General features: G+C 32.5%; 2 protein-coding genes across 2 annotated transcripts in view; both read left to right on the forward strand.

Moving 5' to 3' along the window:
• The first annotated feature begins 182 nt into the window (after positions 1-182).
• On the forward strand, positions 183-4,014 carry Xpd (general transcription and DNA repair factor IIH helicase subunit Xpd). Its single transcript, XM_014238197.3, has 8 exons — positions 183-305; positions 362-822; positions 879-1,230; positions 1,291-1,424; positions 1,489-1,736; positions 1,792-2,073; positions 2,141-2,419; positions 3,236-4,014. Exons 1-8 carry the CDS (start codon positions 301-303, stop codon positions 3,785-3,787), a joined length of 2,313 nt encoding a protein of 770 aa, XP_014093672.2. The 5' UTR covers positions 183-300; the 3' UTR covers positions 3,788-4,014.
• Positions 4,015-11,151: 7,137 nt separating this feature from the next.
• Positions 11,152-22,196, forward strand: part of Pu (GTP cyclohydrolase punch) — a 28,720-nt gene continuing 17,675 nt past the window's right edge. The window contains exon 1 of the mRNA XM_036375751.2: positions 11,152-11,959. Coding sequence (XP_036231644.2) covers positions 11,674-11,959 — 286 coding nt within the window. The 5' untranslated portion in view covers positions 11,152-11,673. The remainder of the gene's footprint in view (positions 11,960-22,196) is intronic.

Below are 22,196 nucleotides of genomic sequence, written 5' to 3' on the forward strand. Positions count from 1 at the left end.
ATTATATATTTTACATTCTCTGTTTGTAATATCGGCGCAAATTCTTAATAAAATTCTTATGCTCTCTTAATTTTAGAAAAATGTTTCTTGATGTTACAAAGAAAGGGTATAACGTAATGAAATATTATTTATGAAAATTTTGCACACATAAAACTTTTCCTAAGTAAATTTGTTATCTGTAAAATATTTAAATCAGGCTACCTTGTTTTTACCTTTTTATATACTATGGGCAACTTTTGAGTATCAGCCGGCAAAAACTTATTGGCGCATATTAACAATCCAAATAATAAACAACTTAGAATGAAGTAAAATTAAAAATAATTATTGTGTTTTTAAGTTTTTATAATTAACATTCTTTTAGATTAAGTGTTGATGGCTTGCTGGTGTATTTTCCGTATGAATACATCTACCCAGAACAGTATGCATACATGCTCGAGTTGAAACGCACATTGGATGCGAAAGGACATTGCCTGCTGGAGATGCCTTCGGGTACAGGCAAAACAGCCACACTATTGTCCCTAATTGTAGCATATATGGTAGAGCATCCAGATGTTATACGCAAATTAATTTATTGTTCGCGTACCGTACCGGAGATTGAAAAGGTCATCGCCGAGTTGCAAAATTTGATGTCGTACTACCAAAAAAATGCGCCTGAGCCACCTGCTTTACTTGGTCTAGTGCTAAGTTCACGTAAAAATATGTGCGTACACCCAGAAGTAAGTAAAGAGCGTGAGGGCAAAGCGGTCGATGGAAAATGTTATGGTCTGACGGCCAGTTACATTCGAGAACATCACGAGGTAGATCCTGAAAATACGCCAATATGTGAGTGTGAATTATAAAACCACCTATAGAATAATATAAATAACTATATACATTAGGCCAATACTATGAAGGTTTTACTTTGGAAGGAAAAGAGAGCATGATGCCACCTGGTGTATATAGTATTGATGACCTCAAAGAATACGGACGCATGCGGAATTGGTGCCCCTACTTTTTGGCACGTTTTGCTGTAAAACATGCACAGATTGTTGTTTACAGTTATCACTATTTGTTGGATCCTAAAATTGCTGAAGTTGTTTCCAAAGAGATTACCAAACAGTGTTGCGTGGTTTTTGATGAGGCACATAATATTGATAATGTGTGCATCGATTCGATGAGTGTTAAAATCAATCGACGTATTGTAGAACGTAGCACGAATGCATTAAACAATCTACAAAAACTGGTACAAGAGTAAGTACATATTTGGAGACATATACTAAATCATTACATTACACAACGCTTATGTTTTAGTATGCGTGATGATGACGCCAATAGACTCAATGATGAGTACCAGCGTATGGTACAAGGATTGAAGGATGCTCATGTGCAACGTGAAACTGATATGGTGATGGCCAATCCCGTATTACCTGCAGATGTATTAAAAGGTTTGTTTCAAATACTGTATATTGTATAAAAAAATTATTATATTTCGACACGTTTAAATTATAGAGGTTGTGCCCGGTAATATACGTAATGCGGATCATTTTCTCAGTTTTCTTCGACGTTTTGTAGAATATGTTAAAACACGTCTACGCGTACATCATGTTGTGCAGGAATCACCTGCCGGTTTCCTTAAAGATGTGGCATCTAAAATTTGCATAGAACGTAAACCATTGCGATTTTGTGCCGAGCGTCTGGCTAGCTTGTTGCGAACACTAGAAATTACCGATATGACAGAGTATGGAGCGCTGACGTTGGTAATGAAATAAAAACTAACTAATAAATACTCGTTCATTTACAATTATGTTACAGATTACACATTTCGCTACTTTAGTATCCACCTACACTAAGGGTTTCACAATCATTGTTGAACCTTTTGACGATAAAACACCCACCGTCATCAATCCTATACTACATTTCAGTTGTTTGGACTCTTCTATAGCTATGGCGCCAGTTTTTAAACGCTTTCAGACAGTAGTAATCACATCAGGCACACTTTCACCTATGGATATGTATCCAAAAATTTTGGATTTCGATCCTGTTATAATGAGTTCCTTTACAATGACGCTGGCACGTCCTTGCTTACTGCCCATGGTAAAATATTTACAGTTTATATAATATTAAACAAATTTTTATTGAATGTTATTGCTTGTATTTATAGATCGTGTCCAAAGGCAATGACCAAGTGGCGATATCTTCCAAATTCGAGACGCGTGAGGATACAGCAGTTATAAGAAATTATGGGCAATTGCTCGTAGAGACAGCGAAGACAGTGCCTGATGGTATTGTCTGCTTTTTCACTTCCTATCTTTATCTCGAGTCTGTGGTTGCATCGTGGTATGATCAGGGTATTGTGGACACCTTACTGCGCTATAAGCTGTTATTTATTGAAACGCAGGATAATGCGGAGACTAGCTATGCGCTAATGAACTATGTCAAGGTAAGTTGGAAGTTAAAAGAATGCTACATAAGAATTTATGAAATCCATCCAATCTTTTGTACATCAATAGAGGTCAGAGAAATGTGGTCATAATATATCCCAGTAGTTTTTGATCTCCCCAATTCTCCAGATCGAGCGCTTCGACCTCCGTTTAATTTTTTTTTTAGACTTTTTAATAAGTATAGTTCTGATGGAGAAGATTGTCTTTCTTTCAAATTAAGCCGAGTATAACACTTAACAACAATACAAAATTATAATGTTTTTTTTTTCAAATCTATTTATGGTCAAGCAACATAGCAATCCATTTAAAAATTTCTGAATATAATTTATTTGTAACGGTACCTAAATTTCAAGTTTGTTTCTGCAGTGAGTTTAGCAACTTTATGTTTCGGAATAGTACTGTTTTAAATACTGTTTTTTGAATTAGTTTAGAGTCTTATAGTCGACGGACAATGGACAGACTTAACCAGATCAGGGTCGGCTGTCACGGAACAGTTACGGATTTTTATCTTTCAAAGAATTTTCTAATTGGCAGAATTCCTCAAACTATCTAGCGAATGTTTTCTGCTATTTTAATAATAATCATAAAACTCGGTTTTATATCCAGTCAAGTACTGTCACCTCAAGCGTTATCAAACACGATTTGGTCCATTTTTATAAACATTGATATCCGTCTATATCTAACTGAATCCATCTATACTGTTATAAACAATTGTCAGCTGAATAAAACTATAATACCCCTGTGCATGTTGCATTGCACTCGGGTATAAAATCATATACACTCACATTACTCACATGCATTTTCTTCAACCGAAGGCCTGTGATTGCGGCCGAGGCGCCGTATTGCTTGCCGTTGCGCGTGGCAAAGTCTCCGAGGGCGTTGATTTCGATCACCATTACGGACGCGCCGTACTCATGTTTGGCATACCCTATGTCTACACACAATCACGCATACTGAAGGCACGCCTCGACTATCTGCGCGATCAATTTCAGATACGTGAAAATGATTTTCTCACTTTTGATGCCATGCGCCATGCGGCGCAGTGTGTGGGACGCGCTTTGCGTGGCAAAACCGACTATGGTATTATGATATTCGCCGATAAACGTTTCTCACGTCAAGATAAACGCAGTCGTTTGCCCAAATGGATACAGGAGCACTTAGTTGATAGTTTTTGTAATTTGAGCACTGAGGAGGCCATGCAATTGGCGCGCCGTTGGTTGCGGCGCATGGCGCAACCGTTCACGCGTGAAGATCAACTGGGCATATCATTGCTAACTTTGGAGCAATTGGAGAACGCCGAGAAGGAGAAACTGGAGCGGCAGGCGCAAGGCAAAGAGGGTGTGGGCGGAGAGGTGATGGAGCTGTAGGCGCGAATAAGAAACAGTGAAATAAAATAAATTTAAAAATAATAAAGTTTTTCTAACTTCAATTACATGTTACCTCTGTGTAAAGAATTTGCTCAAAGCGGTTAGTTTGGTTATGCAGTTCAGTTTTCATTCACCGTATTGTTACGTGGCATTTAATGTGTAATTTAACAAAAAAAAAAGTGTAATAAACCACATTTGAATATTTAATAAAAAATTACAAACATTAACCGCTTTCAGACGACTTGCAAATTATCATAAAAACTGGACCAGTCTGCTACTGAGTTGCAACTGACTTCCGGTTAGCAGCGTCAAATAACTGGTTGCTTATTTTTAGGGTCTTTCGTGTTCTTTTTTTAGTTGTGTGCATTTATTTGTTTTATTATTTTTTACTTTTTGATTTGCAATTTCATATTTTTTTTTGTTGTTTTGTATTCAACTTATTGCTCACGCTGGTTTGCAGCGCTGTTCCGAAAACAAATTACAAACGGCAAATTAAGCGCAGGCAAAAAGTCTTAATGGCATTGAACGTTAAATACAGCCCCAATAATTTTACCTTTCCTTCCGTTCGGAGTAATTATAAATTTAAAATTTTTCGCTACAGAATATTTAGCCATTGACTTAGATAAAAAAATCCTTTCCAATTTATTTGCATTAAAAAAAAAATAAAGTTGTATAATTTTTATTTTATGTTAACAGTTTTTAAGCTTATTGGGTAAAAATAAAGCGTTGAAATATTTTGGTTGCTCAGAATAGTACTTTATTTGTAACAAGATTTCTGCATTTAGAATAATAAATCTTGGAAATCAAAAATTTTTTTCAAAAAGATTTGCACTAAACTTATTAACAAAATTTTAGGTGCTATGTTAGCCAAGAGCAGGGTTGCAAGTATTGCATTAAAAAGACAATTTCATTACCATTAAATGTATTTCTTTTTTTTATAATCCCGAAAATCTTTATTAAAAACAATTTTAAAATTTCGAATCCCAAATACCCGGTAGAAAATTGAAATAAAATTTAATCCCAAAAATAAATTTTAATCATAAATACCGGATCAAAAAAAAAAAGTTTAGTCCCAAGTTGATAATTAAAAATAAAACAAATTGTGTTTTTGAATTTTATATTATTTCACACTCTCGTACTTCATGTTGTACCATGTTATGCTAGTAAAAGTGAGTAAGTAAAAGTCTTTGTTTTCTTTATATATCTACTTCATATCATGATTTTCAGTTAGTAACATCTAAGTATTTCTTTTTATCACTTTTTTTTCTTTTTGAAAAATAAAATTTTTATTTGTTACTCCAGTTTTTAAGTTAAAAAATATTCCGAGTTTGCAATTAAAAATAAAATTTTAAATTTTTAATGCCGATTTTAACTCAAAATTCTTTAATTAGGAAATTCGAACCCTGGTCTAAGGCCTTAAAAAAAACGGCTAACTTTGAAAATTATTTCCTGGAAATAAGGATTAGTAATGGCATTTCGCTCTTTCAGGAGTTTTAAACAAGTATTTGAGTTGGAATTTTGATATTACCATTTTCAAGAGGTTGTCTACGGCGACGTTAATTCTAAGAACCTGTGCAATAATAATAAAAAATCGATAACGATTGGACAGAGTAAAACATTGTTTTTTATACCCTGAACAGGGTATATTAAGTTTGTTACGAGGTTTGTAACACCCAGAAGGAAACGTCGGGGACCCTATAAAATATATACATAAATGATCAGCAAGATGAAGTGAGTTGATTTAGCCCTGTCCGTCTGTCTGTCCATCTATCCGTCTGTATATACGCGAACGAGTCCTTCAGTTTTCAAGCTATCGATCTGAAATTTTGCACACGTTCTTTTATTACCAAGAAGCTGCTCATTTGTCGGAACTATAGCATATAGCTGGCATACAAACTGAACAATCGGAATCAAATGTTTATATGGAAAACTCTTTCATTTGACGAGGTATCTTCACGAAATTAGGCACGTTGTTGTTTAAGGCAACAATGTATTCCCCGCAGAAATTGTTCAGATCAGATCACTATATCATATAGCTGCAATACAAATTGAACGATCGGAATCAAGTTCTTGTAAGGAGCCTAGGTATTTGTGAAGGGTATTATAGCTTCGGTGCAACCAAAGTTAATGTTTGTTTTTTGTTTTTCTATAATATTGTAGAAGATAGTGTCCGTACTACGAGTACAAACAGTCGAAAAAATCAAAAAATAACAAATTTTAAAGGTAAATTTTACTAAAAGTTTTGGTCGTTTTGGCTCCAAGTTCGATTTTTGATTATCAAAAACTGGCAGGTCACTGTATAGAGAACTATATACAGAACATGCAGAAATGATTGTCACTCAAGTAAATTTAAAAAACGTGTTTAAAGATAAGCCGATGCTGGTTGAACTGAGCGGCTACGTTTGAGAAGGCTGTAACTCAGAAACTATTTAAGATATTGATGTAAAAGTTTTAGCTATCGAACATATCAAAATATGAAACATTTTTGTGTGGTAATTAAAACCAGTGCGAAAAAAAACATTTAAAAATATAAAATCATAATTGCAAAATATACTATATAGAATGCCAATCAGTCTAGTGTAGAGTATTATTCCGTTTGCAGCACTTAATTTATGACTTATTAGTTCTTATTACTTCAATGGAAATTATCATATCATAAACTTACTTAACTATTATGGAACATACATACGTACACACTTACAAATACCATGCATATATTTCCCAATAAGTAATAAAAATTATTGTAATAAGAAATAATCTCAACTGGCTCTTTCTCGCAAAAGCGTACTAATTAGCACACTTTGTATAATTATCACACAATTTACGACAATTATTGTGGTTTTCAGTCTAGTTTGTGACTACTCTGCTGCGTTCGGAATTTCAGTGCAGCAATGACTCAGGCAGCTGGCAAACATTATACTTGTAAAGAATACCAGAAGAAACGGTGATTTTTCGTTGAATTATTAGGTTTTTTCCTTTGATACTAATTTATCAAGCTTATTATAATTATTTTCTTGAGAATCAACTAAGATGCATTGCGGTTGAAACTCAATTCTACTTCCTACATTTTAAATGCCGCCATGACGACCATGGAGACTTTCGCACGAATAATATATGTACATATATTTTATTTATATTTTACAAAGTGCAAACATTTCTTATTGTACCTATAATAGTGCAAGCAGAGAAGTTTGAAGGCTATATTGTGTCTTCATGCGAGATTTGTGTGAAAAACAATCAATAGTTTTTGTTTTCTTCTATAAAGAAATCATAGTAAAGTCTTTAAGATTTTGTGTGTTACTCTTAAATTTATTAATATTAAAAAAGCGGTTTAGAATTTCAAGAAATAATATAGCATTGTTTAACAAATACGTATAATTTTGTAAATGGAGCACGCTTTATGTAGGGTGATCCATTTCGAGGTTCCCTACTTTTTTAAAGAAAAAAACACAGAAAATTCAAATTTATTGAAGAGTGTTTATTATCATACGAAAAAAACATTCTTTGGCATTTATTTTTTGAAAATTATCTCTTTCAAATGTTGGCCGCGGCTACGTATCAGAGGGTCCATCCGTTAAGTCCAATTTTCGATGACTCGTTCGAGCATTTCGACTGAGGCCTGAGTAGAAGCGGGTTGTTCGCATAGACTTTAGGCTTTACATATCCCTACAGTAAAAGGTCTAACGTTGTGCTATCACACGATCTTGGTGGCCAATCGACCGGCGCAAAACGTGAAATTATCTGCTCACCGAAGTGTTCTCTTAATAAATCCATTGAGGAATACGATGTGTGGAAGGTGGCGCCGTCTTGTTGAAACCAAATGTCGCCGAGATCACGAGCACCAATTTCAGGCATCATCATCTTCTTTGAACTTTTCAACAGCCCATAGGGCGAAGCGATGTCGCTAGGGAAGGCCGAGCGGCTTCAGTTCTTACACAAGCTGTATTTTGTTGCGCCAAATCGTTCCATACGTCAGTCCGAGTTGCTGCGAAAGTCGACGAATCAATGAAAAAGTTGAACGATTTGTAAACGTTGTTCAGGCGTAAGTCTTTCCATAACGAAATGCCAAACAATGCGGAAAAAAAAATAACATGACAGCTTGACACGACTCTCGCGTGATCTGTCCAGAAACGCTATTGGAAAAAGTACCTCTACTTGGATCACCCGTTACTAACATATACCATGTACACATGTATGTACTTGTATGTATGCATGCCGAAAAGCGTTCGATCACCAGACGGTGCATATACGTAACTTTACAGGGTCTCATGTATGTGTATGTGTACGAGTATGTATAATTGCGTATCTCTTAAATGGATCGAGTCCAATCTAGTTTGAAAATTCAAATAACAGAAATTCACGTTTTTAAGTAAACGAGAATGGCATTCGATAGTTTTTTAATTGCATTTTAAACTTTTTATTTTATAATTTTTTTTTTGCCATTTAAAATTTTAATAAAAAAGAATTAAATTTTATTTATATTTAAAAAAATATAAGATAACGATGATCACAAAAAATAATTAAACTATACTGACATTTTGGATATGTTCATCACAAAATAAATTGTCAGAATTTAACAAAATATCAAATAGAAAACGGAACCTAACCTGTGCTATCGAAAAGATTCGCTATATTGTTAGATAACACTGTTAACTATTTCTAAAATATCTGATATAGTATCTACATATACATATATATTTTCCAAAATATATTTTTTACCGTTTCATATTGGCATTTTAATATCCAATTTTAATTCCTTGATAAATATTTGTAATGTTTTGCCAAAACTTTTGTAAATAAAAGTCTAATTTGTATATATTTTATTTAATTTTTATATATAATATTATATTTTTGAGTATTTTCATATTTGTTATTAATTTCTTATGGCAGTTTTTAAGCGTTCAAAATATGTTAAATTTTTTAAAAGTAATTCGTTTTTTGATAACAAAATTTTATAACTTTATTTTGTAGTATTTTTTTTTATTTTTTGCAACATACTTTTTTATGGAAAATTTTAAAATTTTCACTACAATTTGGATTTTGTCATTTTTGTATTTAATAGTTTACAAATGGTTTGCATAATAAGTTTTAATTTAGTTAATATATTTTTTAACTTTCGAAAATTTGTTTGTAATACAGTAGTATTCCGAAATAACGAACAATCAAATTTCTTATATTGAGTATCCTAAATAACGAACAACGGAGATATGTCAGTACTCGGTTTAACGTACAACATGAAGACATATGTAGAAAGAGTTAAAAAGAATTTAATAGTGGTCAGAATACGAAACAAGACATGAAAAAAAATTAAAAAAAAAAAATGACTATGTTCTTTATGTTTTGTATTTCTTTCCTTTTGAATTAAGTGTAAAAGCGGGGTAATTTTGTTGAAGAGGATGATCTCCAATGAGGAATCGAGTTAAATTGCTGAATTCGGTTTTTCCAAATGTAAATGCGATGTATGCTTAGACCTTTCCAAATAACTACTTTTTGTTTGACATTTTCGGCTTCAATTCTCTGTCAGCGATTTGAACCGATGGGCTAAACTAAATTTCATACAACATTCGGATGAGGTTGATGATCAAGTGGATAGTAATGGCGAAATTTAAAATATAAACCTAAAAATAAAATGTAATCTCTTCACATATTCCAACGAAGCAAACGACGTTTAATCAGTTGTTTAAATGGCAATAGAAACTTATACTACTGATATACAAATATTGTGATCTCATGAATTTGCTTTTTAGGCACATTACTTCCTTTAAGGTAATATCAATAAGCGCTTTGAATTGTTCCTTTTTGTTTTTTATTTCTTTTTTAACAAGTGATGCAATAAAACAATTTGTCAAATTGCAATTTTCGGATACTTTACTCATTTTTATTCAAAAACATACTTCGCTAAGTGAGTACTCGAATTAACGAAAAATTCGGTATAACTAATTGATCTGACAATTATAATAATTATGTTCGCTATTTCGGAATACTGCTGTAATATTAAATTGTTTTATGGAAATTTTCAATGTTTTTAAAACAAGTTTTACTTCTAATCTTCTAACTTTTATAATTTGGTACAAAATTGTTAATTTTTTCATATTAATAGTTAATTTAATTTAGAACATTTTTATAACAGTTTTTAATTTATTTTATGCCATCACTGGTGAGCCCCGTGTCGTATGAGTAACATTACATCCTTTGAGTGGAAACTTTTGTTGCGTATACGCACCTGCACAATTCTAATAAATTCGCTCAGCTGGAATTTACATAAATAAAGCAATGCGATGTTCTATTAGCTGGAATATTACAAATGAGTAACAGTGAACGGCTTTACAAACATATGCATATATGTATGTACGTATGTATATACAATATGTACTTCCTTTTGAGAGGTTAACTGTAAGCTTTGTTGTTGTGCTTTGCGGTTTTAGTTACAGTGAACAAAATCACGTCTATTAAGCACAAAAACAAAGCGTAAGTTGCAATTGTAACTAAAGCTGCGACCAATAACAAAGAAGCGTGTGAACCCTGCGAGAGCCGTGAGCAAGAGCTGTGAGCGAATGACAACAGCCAATGACTCAGTGACCGCTACGCTGACTAGTCCAACTTGGTAAGGAGATATGACATAGAATCGAATTTGTTAGCGGAACTTACCCCCTTGGCATACATTTTCAAACACACTTATGGTCATACCAGCGACTGAGAGTGAATGAGTAGTAGTGTTACTTTTGTGCTGGACGAGCATTTGGGACTCGCGCATGTGTGTAGGTGTGTGCGTATCTATGTGTGTGTTGAGTGAGCATTGAGCGTCTAACAGAACTTTGAATAAAAAGCTACTTTGCGCTCGATTTTTCAAAATCCACAAAATTGCAGAGAAAAGAATAAAAACAACATTAAGAATGGTAAATGACGGACCAACATGGAGAATATTAGCATCACAGACTCAGTCTCAGACTCGGTTTTGAGAGCGAAACATATCTTGTAGTCTAGGAATAAAACTAAACTCAATAGCTCCGATTAACTAAGTCATAAGCAACAACAAAAACAAGTCAAAGTAAATGTAATTGAGACCGATACTGACACTGAGCAGCAAATCAGTTGCCGAATTGGCAACGATTCAAATGCAGAGCAATAACATAAAGCGTCGACAACTACAACTACAAACAAACAAACGGTAATTGAAGCAAATAACAATAACAAAAAAGCAAAATCACATACGAATACACATACACATGCAAAGTAATGTATATATGTAAATATATGTGCACCATAATATTCGCGCGGCCAGCAGCTACAGAGCAGAAGGCAACAACAAAAATAAGAAGCTAAAAAAGAACTTTCCGATTTTCATAATAAAAAGGTTTCCACTAAATGACGAGCCGTTTAGTCGGCTATCGATGCTGAGGAAAGTGAAACGCGACACGCCAAACACCAAACGTCAAACACTATAAACGCGCCGCAAAGCTTGTGTATAAAGTAAAAAACCCCACAAAACAAAAAAAAAATATACGTAAGCAGAAAGTGTACGTGCGCGTAACGAAACTAGCGTAAATAAAGCTAAGTGTCAACTTGAAACGCCTCAAGATAAAACAAATAAATAGCAAGCATTTATTTAAAATCTGTAAATGCGTTTCGTCTATCCACAAAGTGCGACTAAACGAATTTTAAAGTAACGTTACAGTTTTTTTTTATAATTTCGAACTTAGGCAAATATTGAAAGAAAAAAACGCATTTCTTAGTAATCAAACAAAATTGCGAATTACAGTTTGTGCTACACTTTAACAGTATTTTAGAAGTTAATATAACAGTCTTAGCATTTGAAGCTGCCAAATTTTCCAAATAATAATTTAATATTTCTCACGGAATAAAATAATAAGTGAAATAATATCGAAATGAAGCAGTTAAGTGAAACAGTAGGCCAACAGCAACAAAACGGCATCGCCACTATAAGTCAACAAGAGCAACAACAACAACAGCAGCAGCAGCAATCAACTGCGTTACAGCGCCATTTTGCAGAGGATTTGGCAAGTAACGGCGAACAGAAACAGCAGCAAACGCCGCAACAGCTGATGCATTCGCTGCCGAATAAGAATAGTATGCAGCTGGCATTAACGGTAAATGGCAGTAACGGCAGCAGCAGCTTTCTGGCACAGAACGGCAAGAATGGCAGTGAAAATGGTGAGCATGTACATATTTGCAATTTATATACATATGTATGTACGTAGATATGTATTAGGAATATTTTAACACAAATTATATACGAATGCTGGTATGGAAATGTATGTAGAGAGCACGAGTAAATGCTTCGTGTATGTAATTGGCTATTGCTTGAAAATTTTAAAGTGGATTAGCAAATGTGCTTTTAAGTGCAAAAGTCTCAATTGAAAAATTAACAACCAAAACAATTAATTAAAAAAAAGGATTTTTTTTGATTTTAATACCGTAAGAATTTTTATCAAGTAGGTTCTAATCTTTTAACAACAATTAATTTTGTTACTCCTCCTATAGGAGGATATCCAAAATTAAAACAATTTCGAAATAAAGTTTTACTAAAATACATTTAAAAATATTAATATTAAATTAATTGCAATTATATTATGTGAAAAATGTAAGTAAATTTCGTTAAATGTAAATTTTGAAAACAAATATTTTAAATAATAGAAGTCTACAGCAACAAAATATCGAATTTTTATTTTGAAATCTTAAGCTGAGATCATTAAATGGCTGCATTTCTTCTAAGTTCCATTTTTTATTTTCTTTATTATTAATAATTCTCATTTTTATACCTTGAAGTTTGCCACGAAGTTTGTAACACTCAGTGGAAAACGTGTTCATATCGGCTGAATATACAACACCATACAAACAGACCGATCTAAATCAAGTTCTTGTATGGAAACTTTTATTTCCTGAATGTTATTATAGCTTCGGTGCTACCGAAGTTAACGTTTTTTCTTGTTTAAAGCCCAATTCCGACAATACAATTTGTAATTTTCAACCACTTTGTCCAGTAACGCTAACGTTATCACACCAACAATGCAGCGAATGCTGATTTCCAACTAGTCCATGTCAGTTAACTTAGCATATACAATCCAAAATAATAAATCTAAGCAACGATTTTTTCTCTTTATATGATCTATGATTCGGTTCTCAAAAGTACATGTCAATTAAATGATGATTTCACCGTAGTTGCACCATCTTGCTTGAACCCTTTAGCACAAAAACCATTGATATTGTCATGGGAAACCAGAAGTCCTTTTGGAAAGATAATGGTTTTTCAGTATGCATAAAACTATCCATTTTCAATATGGTTCTCACTTTAAATTTCGGAAGTTTGTCGCTAAATTCACGAATTTCGTAAATAAATGTCCACGATTTGATTATTGTCCATTGTTGAAAGATTCAATGTTTGTTAGCGCCGCGTGCTTAAGTTATTTTGTATATGATTTCACACAAATCCCAGATGTACTCACTGATTATTCAAGATATTTTGTTGTACCATCTATATTCAATTGTTGCTATGCATCATATCAGCTGGTATGTGATTTTTTAAATGGCTCAGTCTTATCTTTTTTTTTTAATATTACCGTAAATAATAAATACTGTGCGTAAGGCATGAGGAAATCATGTTCAAAGCTAATTTTATTTTTCAAGGCTTTTGTTTTATTTTTTAGCTGTTACAAATACATTTTCAAAACATAATAAAACTCCTGAAATAGTACAGTTTCCGTGAAAATTATGAGCCTTAACATATGATAATTGTATGTTGATGCACTTGAGCATTTAATCGAAAATTACTCCACCCTTCGCTACGTTAGTTTTCTAATGTGCTTCTTCTTATATGTGCGGATTTTTTGGCAGAAAATAGCACCTGAGATCAGTATAAGTAATTACAGAACATGGTACATATTTAGCAGTAGTTAGGGTATAAGGCGACGTATTTGGTCTTCTAATTGTTTACAACAATCCGTTGACTTTTTAGACTCAATGTCGTCTTAAAGATAATGCCACATCGAAAAAGTTTCCATTAAACTACCTATTTAGGTAAAGTTTCATTTTTATTTTTTTGGTTGATTTATTAGAGAAACTGAAAGTATTTTGAATATTTAGAATATATACTTTATCACAGTGAAATGAGATATAGCAAGTTAGATTCTAAAGATAGCAATATTCAATGATGACTACCTTTTTTGCATAACTTTGAAGGGCTTTTTGTGGCAGTTAGTGTGTAGAAGAGAAGTTGTAGACTTCAATGTTGTCATTAAGCCAAATTTCTCTAATTAGGTAAATTTGTATTCTATTTTGACATTTCACGCAGTTAAGCAACAAAAGTAAGTCCAGTATTGGACTAGTTATTGTAATTACAACTTAATGCATGAACGTGAAATTTCGTCTTGTAAGCTTTTAGAGGCTGTCGAGAACAAGTATTTATTGGAAGTGTTACAAATTCAATATTTTGGTTTCGAAGATAGTTTGAATGATTATATGAAAGTACATAAAACTGCATTTAAGATCATAATTCAAGTATTGGTCCTAAAACAAATAGGTTTCTGATCGCGAATTGACACCGGTAGAAAGGCTAATAACAGAGCTATCGATATTACAATTCACTCGCTTCAGTGCTTTCGCCTCGGTATTCAGCTCCTTTTACATAAATGCTGACACTGACACATTAATATTCAGTTTCACTAAAAAAAAACTTCTAAAACGAAGGTCACCAAAATGCAACTTAATGCAGTGCTATAAAATATGAAACCGTTATAAAGGAAAAGGTCGTAATCCACCGTAAAATTGTAGGGTTGCAATGTGGTTAATGCTTACACATTGCCTACTTTTCCGCTACGTTTGAGATGCACTGCATTGCGGCACTTGTAAATATATACATACACATGCACATATATATACATGTGTGTATGTTCAATGTCAATTTAACACCATAAAATGCCAAGATTAAATTTCATAACACAAAGGCCTTTCACACGACTTCGCCAAATGGTTGAAATCAATATCAATATGCACTTGTGGTTTATGTGCACTTCGTTGCATACCGAATCTTACAGCATACAATGGATACTTTTCATAGAAGTAGAAATAACATTAGAATTGTGCGGTTCTGTCTGATTAAAATGCCCATTAAATACTAAAAATTCTTAACAAATAAATTTAATGCAACTAACATTCCAGACATATGTATGTATCTGTGTATTTATGATTATCTGTCTGTGCTTAATTGCGTACACAGGTTTCTATGTTGAGCCGCCTCATAGAGGTGACCCTTTACCGCATTACCTGTTATGCACTCGCATCCATTTACATACAAACATACACATACAGACGTATGCGCTGATGAAATACCTTAGAAATGGTAGCAATTCGAATCATAAAAATAATCTCAAATTGCAGGCATTAAAATAACTTTGACACGTGTATTGAAAATATAACAACAATATTGTTGGCAAATGGTTATAGTGACTTATATGGGGTTGTCAATTGGGAATCGAGGCTTACACAATTTTCAGTTATACTTTACTCTAATTGTTACCATATAGATTTCGCTAAGAATTTATATTTTGTAGTGAGTTAAAATTCGTTCAAATTTTAAGCCTTTAAACAGCTGATGGGTGAGCCTAGGTTGCTAGCGTTAATAGAAAAATGTTATAATTTTAGATGTTTCTTAGAACAATATTTTTTGACAAGGACGACAATTTGCGACTTCCTTAATTTTTGAATACTGCGAATAAAAATTTTTTATAGGTCATACTACGGCAACTTGAAGTTTTAATATCACGACTATAGCGACATTCCATTCGTGACTTTAACGAAATTCGAAAACTCTTCTTATACAACTATCGAGATTTGAGCTCCCTGAATAAATCTGGGAGCAATGTGTGAACTGCTCTAGGACATCTAAGCTTCCATTTTATTGGTAAATCTAAAAAGTTGCCTAAGTCAGAAGCAGAATCGGAGGTGAAAGTTTTTCGAATGCTCAGTGATCGTTTGGGATTAAATAGAATGCCTATTATGCTCCAAAAGGAATTAAAGAATATTATAAATAACATGGTTCCTCAATATGGACTACAAATAGTTTATTTTCTAAACCAAAATATGTTTTAGACTTTAGGATTTCTTCAGAGCATTCCTGCACCTAAGGTTAAGTAACAAGTCTCGCTGTATAAAAATGTCGATACTTTTTAGAAAATAATATTGGATATCAATATTCGATGTTTTTTCTGTGCACCTATTCGAAGTTTTATAATGTCTGCTATGAGCGTTATTTTCCTCATTTTGAATGAGAAGCATTTTTGAAATTTTTTGATAAAAATATTGTGCTTGTGTTAAATGCTAGAATTCATACGCTTTTTGTTATATTTATAAAGATATCTTGTCAAATAAAGTTTTCCATACAAAAAACTGGATTTTGATTGTTTAGTTTGCATGGCAATTATATGCTATAGTGGCCCGATACTGGTTCCGACAAGTAAGCAACTTCCCGTGGAGAAAAGGACGTGTGCTAAACTTCAGACCGCTATGTCATAAACAGGCATTCGAATAGGGCTAGATCGACATAGTTCGCCAGGTTGATCAGTTATATATATTTTGTGTAGGGTCTCCGACGCCTCCTTTTGTGTGTTAAAGACTTCGTGGCAAACTTAATATACCTTTTTCAGGGTAAAATGATATATTCACGAATATACAGTGTTATTCTAATAGGTATGACAGCCACCAAGCCGCATGTTCCTTATTTGTTTATAGCCTTACACTTTTTAATATTTTATTGCTTCTAAGAAATTATGAGGAAACTGACTATCAGATCATTGTTGACATTTGCTAAAGTCACATGCATAACAGATTTCAATATCTCAAACATCAGTGGATTTCATGCCATATTTTTAACGAACGTTAATTGCTCATTAAAATGTTATTTTTGTAGAAATGAGATGAAAAACGTACTTTTGAATACATAAAACATGCAAATGCATATAATTATTAACTTAAACTGCATCTTCTAGTACAAAATAAAAAAAAAAAACAAAAACTGCTATTATCTGATATTTTAAGTGCTCTATGTATTTTTTTCTTCATACTGCATCCATCACTACTTTAAATAACAAATAGAAAGGTCTGCTGATGCTGCGCAAAAAATCAATAAATACGTTATTGACTTTGACATTGAAAAAAATAAGTAAGACGTTATAAATTTTAATTTTTGCAAGTAGCAGTATAGCCGCAATTACATTCAAGCGCTGTGCATGCGCTTGGTTACAACAACGGTAAAAACCTGCGTGTTTGCCATAAAAGATCAAACAATGAAAAAAATATTGCCCGCTGCGAAATTAAAAGAAAACAATAGCAGATATTGAAGTATTTGAATGACTTGATGTTTCAATTTGAGAGTAAATAGTAGTTGTGTTTTAAAAAGGGGAGTGCAAGCTGACATATAGACAAGACACACGAGCAAATGATTGACAGCTTAAACGGTTATTTGTGAAGTTGTGTGTGTTTGCATGACTTTATTGCGCCGATTATGTGTGGTATGAAGGAAAATGCAAAGAAATCATAGCATTTTTTAATTAGACACTTCAAAAACAATTTTTTTTATTTCAATTTTGTTTTTTAATGTACGAGTGAACTACTTTTAAACGTGCAGCGGACATGAAATTCTTTGAAGGTTAAATGTTGGACTTACTCACTCACTCACTCATATGTACATACTTGTATGTAACAGTATTTCTAGCATTTCTGTTGTTGTTTATGTCTCTTGGTTTTATATTTTACTTAACTTGTTTAGAGTGCGCTTGAAATAACTCACCATTTATTGTTGTTGGTTGCCAAGCAACAGCTGACGGCCGATTCGTAGTTTAACTTTTTATTACAATATTCTTTTTCGCATAGTTTTGCCGCACATTGGCAATAAAATAACGGGCAACTGAACGTCAGCCAGCCACTGACTTAACTTCAGCTCTTTGATTTGCTACGTTTTGCACTGCATTCTTGCAAACACATTTGCACAAGTTGTATACACATTATTACGTTTCTATAAACGTGATTTTTAGTTAATTCACATATGAATGATTGCGGTCAATACTTGTGTGGCAATTAATTTCATTAACATGCTTGGCAATTTTTTTTTATAAAATACAGACATATAGGCTCGATTTCTTTTTTGCACCGCGAATTGTAAAAAAGAAAACACTTTTAAAATTAAAATTATGAGAATTTTTTCTCACAATTTTTGTTTGATTAAAATTTTCTTGAAAAAATTAGCTCTTTCCCGAATATAAATTCTAATATTGTAGTTAATTTTTGGTCTAAAAAGTACGTACCTCTGTAGGAATTTATTTGGTTAATCTTTTACCAAGTAAAATCTCGGCATAGTATATTAGTCATCAAAGAAGATATCGCAACTAAACTTTGCAAAAATAGTGCCTTCGAGGTCTACTAAGTAGAATGAATTTTTATCGAAAATATCGGTCACTCTGTGAGGTGTGTTAATAAAATTGAGAGAGAATATTTTGTTGATAATAACGTGTACAATCAGCCCAAACCTCATCCTAGCTCAAATATACCCTTTTCCTGTAGTGATTTCCATTCGACTTTAAACCATTTATGAATCTTCTGTGTTTAAAATTGAACTCCTTCTAAACGGTTTGACCGCTTCTGATGCAATTTTTTGTGTGTATTCAGATTAATGCAATCAACGTCTTCGTGCTAATACGTTAAGACAACGAGAGGCGCATCAACGAGTGACCGACGCTCACAAAGTATATGAACGACAGTGGGTGAAAAATCATCGAGCACTGGCACGAGTATCGTTTAATCGCCTTGCGTTTGAATATGACCCTGAAATAGACTATTTATCATATTCGCTAATCATGATTGGTAGTAAGGAATGTCATGCTTTCGAATACAATAGTAAATCGGCCGGTTTATATTGCGGGTCTGGAAAAAATTCACTGCCATCACTAAATCCGCCACCAAAACCTATAAGACGGAAACACGTCTCAATTAAAGTTTTTTTTTGTTATATAGTAATATAACTAATTAGTATGAGTACATATAGTATAAGTTAGTAAGGTATTAAATATATTTGTAATCTATTGGTGGTTTCGTCGATTAATGAATTTTGAACTCATTTGCAACATCTTTCTACCCTGAAAATGGTATATTAAGATTGTCACGAAGCTTATGTTACCCAGAATGAAATGTCGGAGACCCTATAATATATGTATATGTATGTATGTACATATAAATGATCAGCGTGACAAGTTGAGTCGATTTAGCCATGTCGGTCTGTCCGTCTATCCGTTTGTATATGCGCAAATTAGTCTCTCTGTTTTTAAGATATCAATCTGAAATTTTGCAGACGTCCTCCCCAAGAAGCTGCTGATATGCCGCCGATATCGGAGCACTATAGCATATATGTACCATGCTGCCATACAAACTGAACAAACAAAATCAAATTTTTGTATGGAAAACTTTTTTTTTGTGATAAGATGTTTGACGAAATTTGGCATAGACTATTGTCCAGAGTAACGGCACAATCTCCGATTATATTGTTTAGAGCACTATATACAATAGTATGAAACTAAAAAAACTGACCGATCAGAATCAAAACATTATCCGTTTTTTGCAAAGCTTTGGCCGGTTACGTTCTCAGAGCAACGTATCACCAAATTTAGAACCTGAGCACTAGTTTAAAATAGATTTAAGATTTTATTACTTATTGGCATGGAACAAGCAGATACAATACATAAAGATATATTATTAACAAAAAAAAAAAAATAATAATAATGATAAAGTTTTCAGATAGACAATAGACCGATAGTCGCTATAAGAAATCCACCTGTGATGGGTATAATAGCATCCGTATTTATGTTCATTATTTTATTTTAAATTTTTTCACCTTTTAGAAGTCGTTTCAATTTAATTTTTACTTATGCATTTTTAAATTTATCTTCAATTTCTTTTCAAAAATTAGTAAAAAGCAAAGAAAATTTAATTTAAGCCAAAATTTACTCATTAAGCTACTTATATAACATACATACTTACATAAATAACTGTGTGTAAAAACAATTAAGTAATAAGTGTGCACTAATTGCCTTTAATCAACTTTTTCCTGAATCAATGAAATGGAATACTTACATACAAATGTACATATGTATATAAAGTATCTGTAATATGAGTATTTTATTGTTGTAATTCTAACAAACAAATTTGTGTAATACAAACACCTGCTGATTTCATTTAAATTGATATTTAATAGCTGCTTTTCCCACACCCTTTCGAAATTATATTGCTCTGGCAAATAACACTAGTTCACAAGGAAATATTTTTACAGTTACACTTCCCTCCTTATGTGAATGTTCAGTATGGATAGCTCATACTAATGACAATAATTAATACAAGAAATAATTACTTTTATTTATTTTTTATTGAAACTATTTCTTAGATTTGTCGGCAAAACCGTGATTTTTGTATCAATTTGTAGGTTATGTGAGGTGTAATATTTTTTTAATTACTAATAACATCTGATATTGAATGGTCTATTGTTTTTGTTTCCAAAAAAAAAATTAAAAGCTACGAAGAATAATAATTAAAGATGTTCATAATTTCATTCCGTTTTTTCTTAAAATACTTTTGACTGATCAATATTTAGGCTTTAAAATCATGACCGAAAAACGAGAATAATTTTTTTTTTTATAATTACAAAGAAAGTGTGACAGTTTTCTATGTTCTCGCCTCTAAACTCATCCATCATGAAGTAGTACCACTGAAAAGTCTACATTTGTAATTCGCAAAAAAATGTACACTTGTTCACTAGTGTAATTAATTCTGGGGTTTCCCGAACCGCATTTCTGACATATAAAATCAAAAGACGCGCACACATCCCATCATACAATGTGTATTATAGGTTTGTTTACATCCGCATATAGTATTTGTTATGATATTATAATTATAACACAATACTTGCATTAGTCTTTTGTATAAATGAATAATAATTGTAATCTTTTTTTATGCGATTTATATCTATGTATACAACTTTTATCTGTTCAATTTTTCCAACGCTAAGTGGAACACGTGTTGACATAAAATTAAAATGCATACATGCAAAAAGGTTTCAGATAGGTCATATTCTGGGCATCTTTAAACAGTTACAGTCAAGATTCTATGCGATAATAAATGCAATAGTGGAACTTTCAAAATAGTGTTGTCACCAGTGAACCACGATTTTAATTTCGGGAAGAAATTGAAAAGAACGTATATAGATTATCATTACAACATATTATTAATAGAAATATATGCTCTGTGAGTTTCACTAAAGTACCTCACATGCCATCACCAATATATAAGAAGTAAAGCCAACTAGATATTTCAAAATCCTGATATTAGTTATAAGGGTCTGGGGCAAGTTTTCATCCGATTTTATACACATAAGTTTCGCACCGTTGTTAGAAAAACAGGCTCTCTCAATTTTATTAAAATAATTCGCATATTTGCTATTATACAGGATATAAAGTCAGCCGGAAGTTTGAAAATCTTTCTATTTTGTGTGTAGTGGCAAAGGAAATTATTAATCTGATTCAACCCATTTTCGTCATACTGGTATACTATTATCAGAAAAGGATTGTCTCCGAATTTTTAACTATAATATATCTCACAGATTGACCGATATTTTCGACAAAAAGTTCGCAATAGGATCTGTGTCCACATATTCAGTATCTGAAACTTTTTTGAATAAAAAAATCGCAACCCTGTATAAAATAAAAAGTAGATATGTTCTTTTTATTATGTAATGGCTAACTATTGCAATTTCTTAGTTCTAACTAGCTTATCCGTTTAATGAAAATCTCAATGGGTTTCGTATAATTACAAGGTGCGAGAAGGTTAGGTCAATCTAAGTTAATTACATATAAATTCAAGTCTGTTATGTGGTGCCAAATTTCTTTCGTAGCATCGTATAACGGTGGATATTGCTCACTAACTCTCCGCAATCATTAACATTTTGTAATGCTAATAAATATTCGTCTAAGTATAAGTACATATATTTGGTTATGTACGTATGTACATATCCATGCACATATGAGCTCTACCCGACCTTCTATGCAACTTTGGAGTTATAAAAAAAAAATATACAGTTGGAACAAATATTCAAAATTCTCTTAATCTTATGCTTTGCCGAGAATTTTCAATTGTTCGTATGCGCATTTATTTGCATTAGAACTCAGTGCCTTTGCCACCCGCTGAATATTTGCAACGAATTAGCATATTTCTTCCTAAACAAAGCAAATGTACATTTATAAATTTATGTACATATCATACAGATCCATATGTAGTGTTACACACAGTTTTTATAATTTCTTAACTTATATTTTTTATTGCTTTTTTAATTTTCATAATTTCTAAATAAGATCTCGTG

The sequence above is a fragment of the Bactrocera oleae genome, chromosome 4, assembly GCF_042242935.1.
Source record: "Bactrocera oleae isolate idBacOlea1 chromosome 4, idBacOlea1, whole genome shotgun sequence".
NCBI lineage: Eukaryota > Metazoa > Arthropoda > Insecta > Diptera > Tephritidae > Bactrocera > Bactrocera oleae.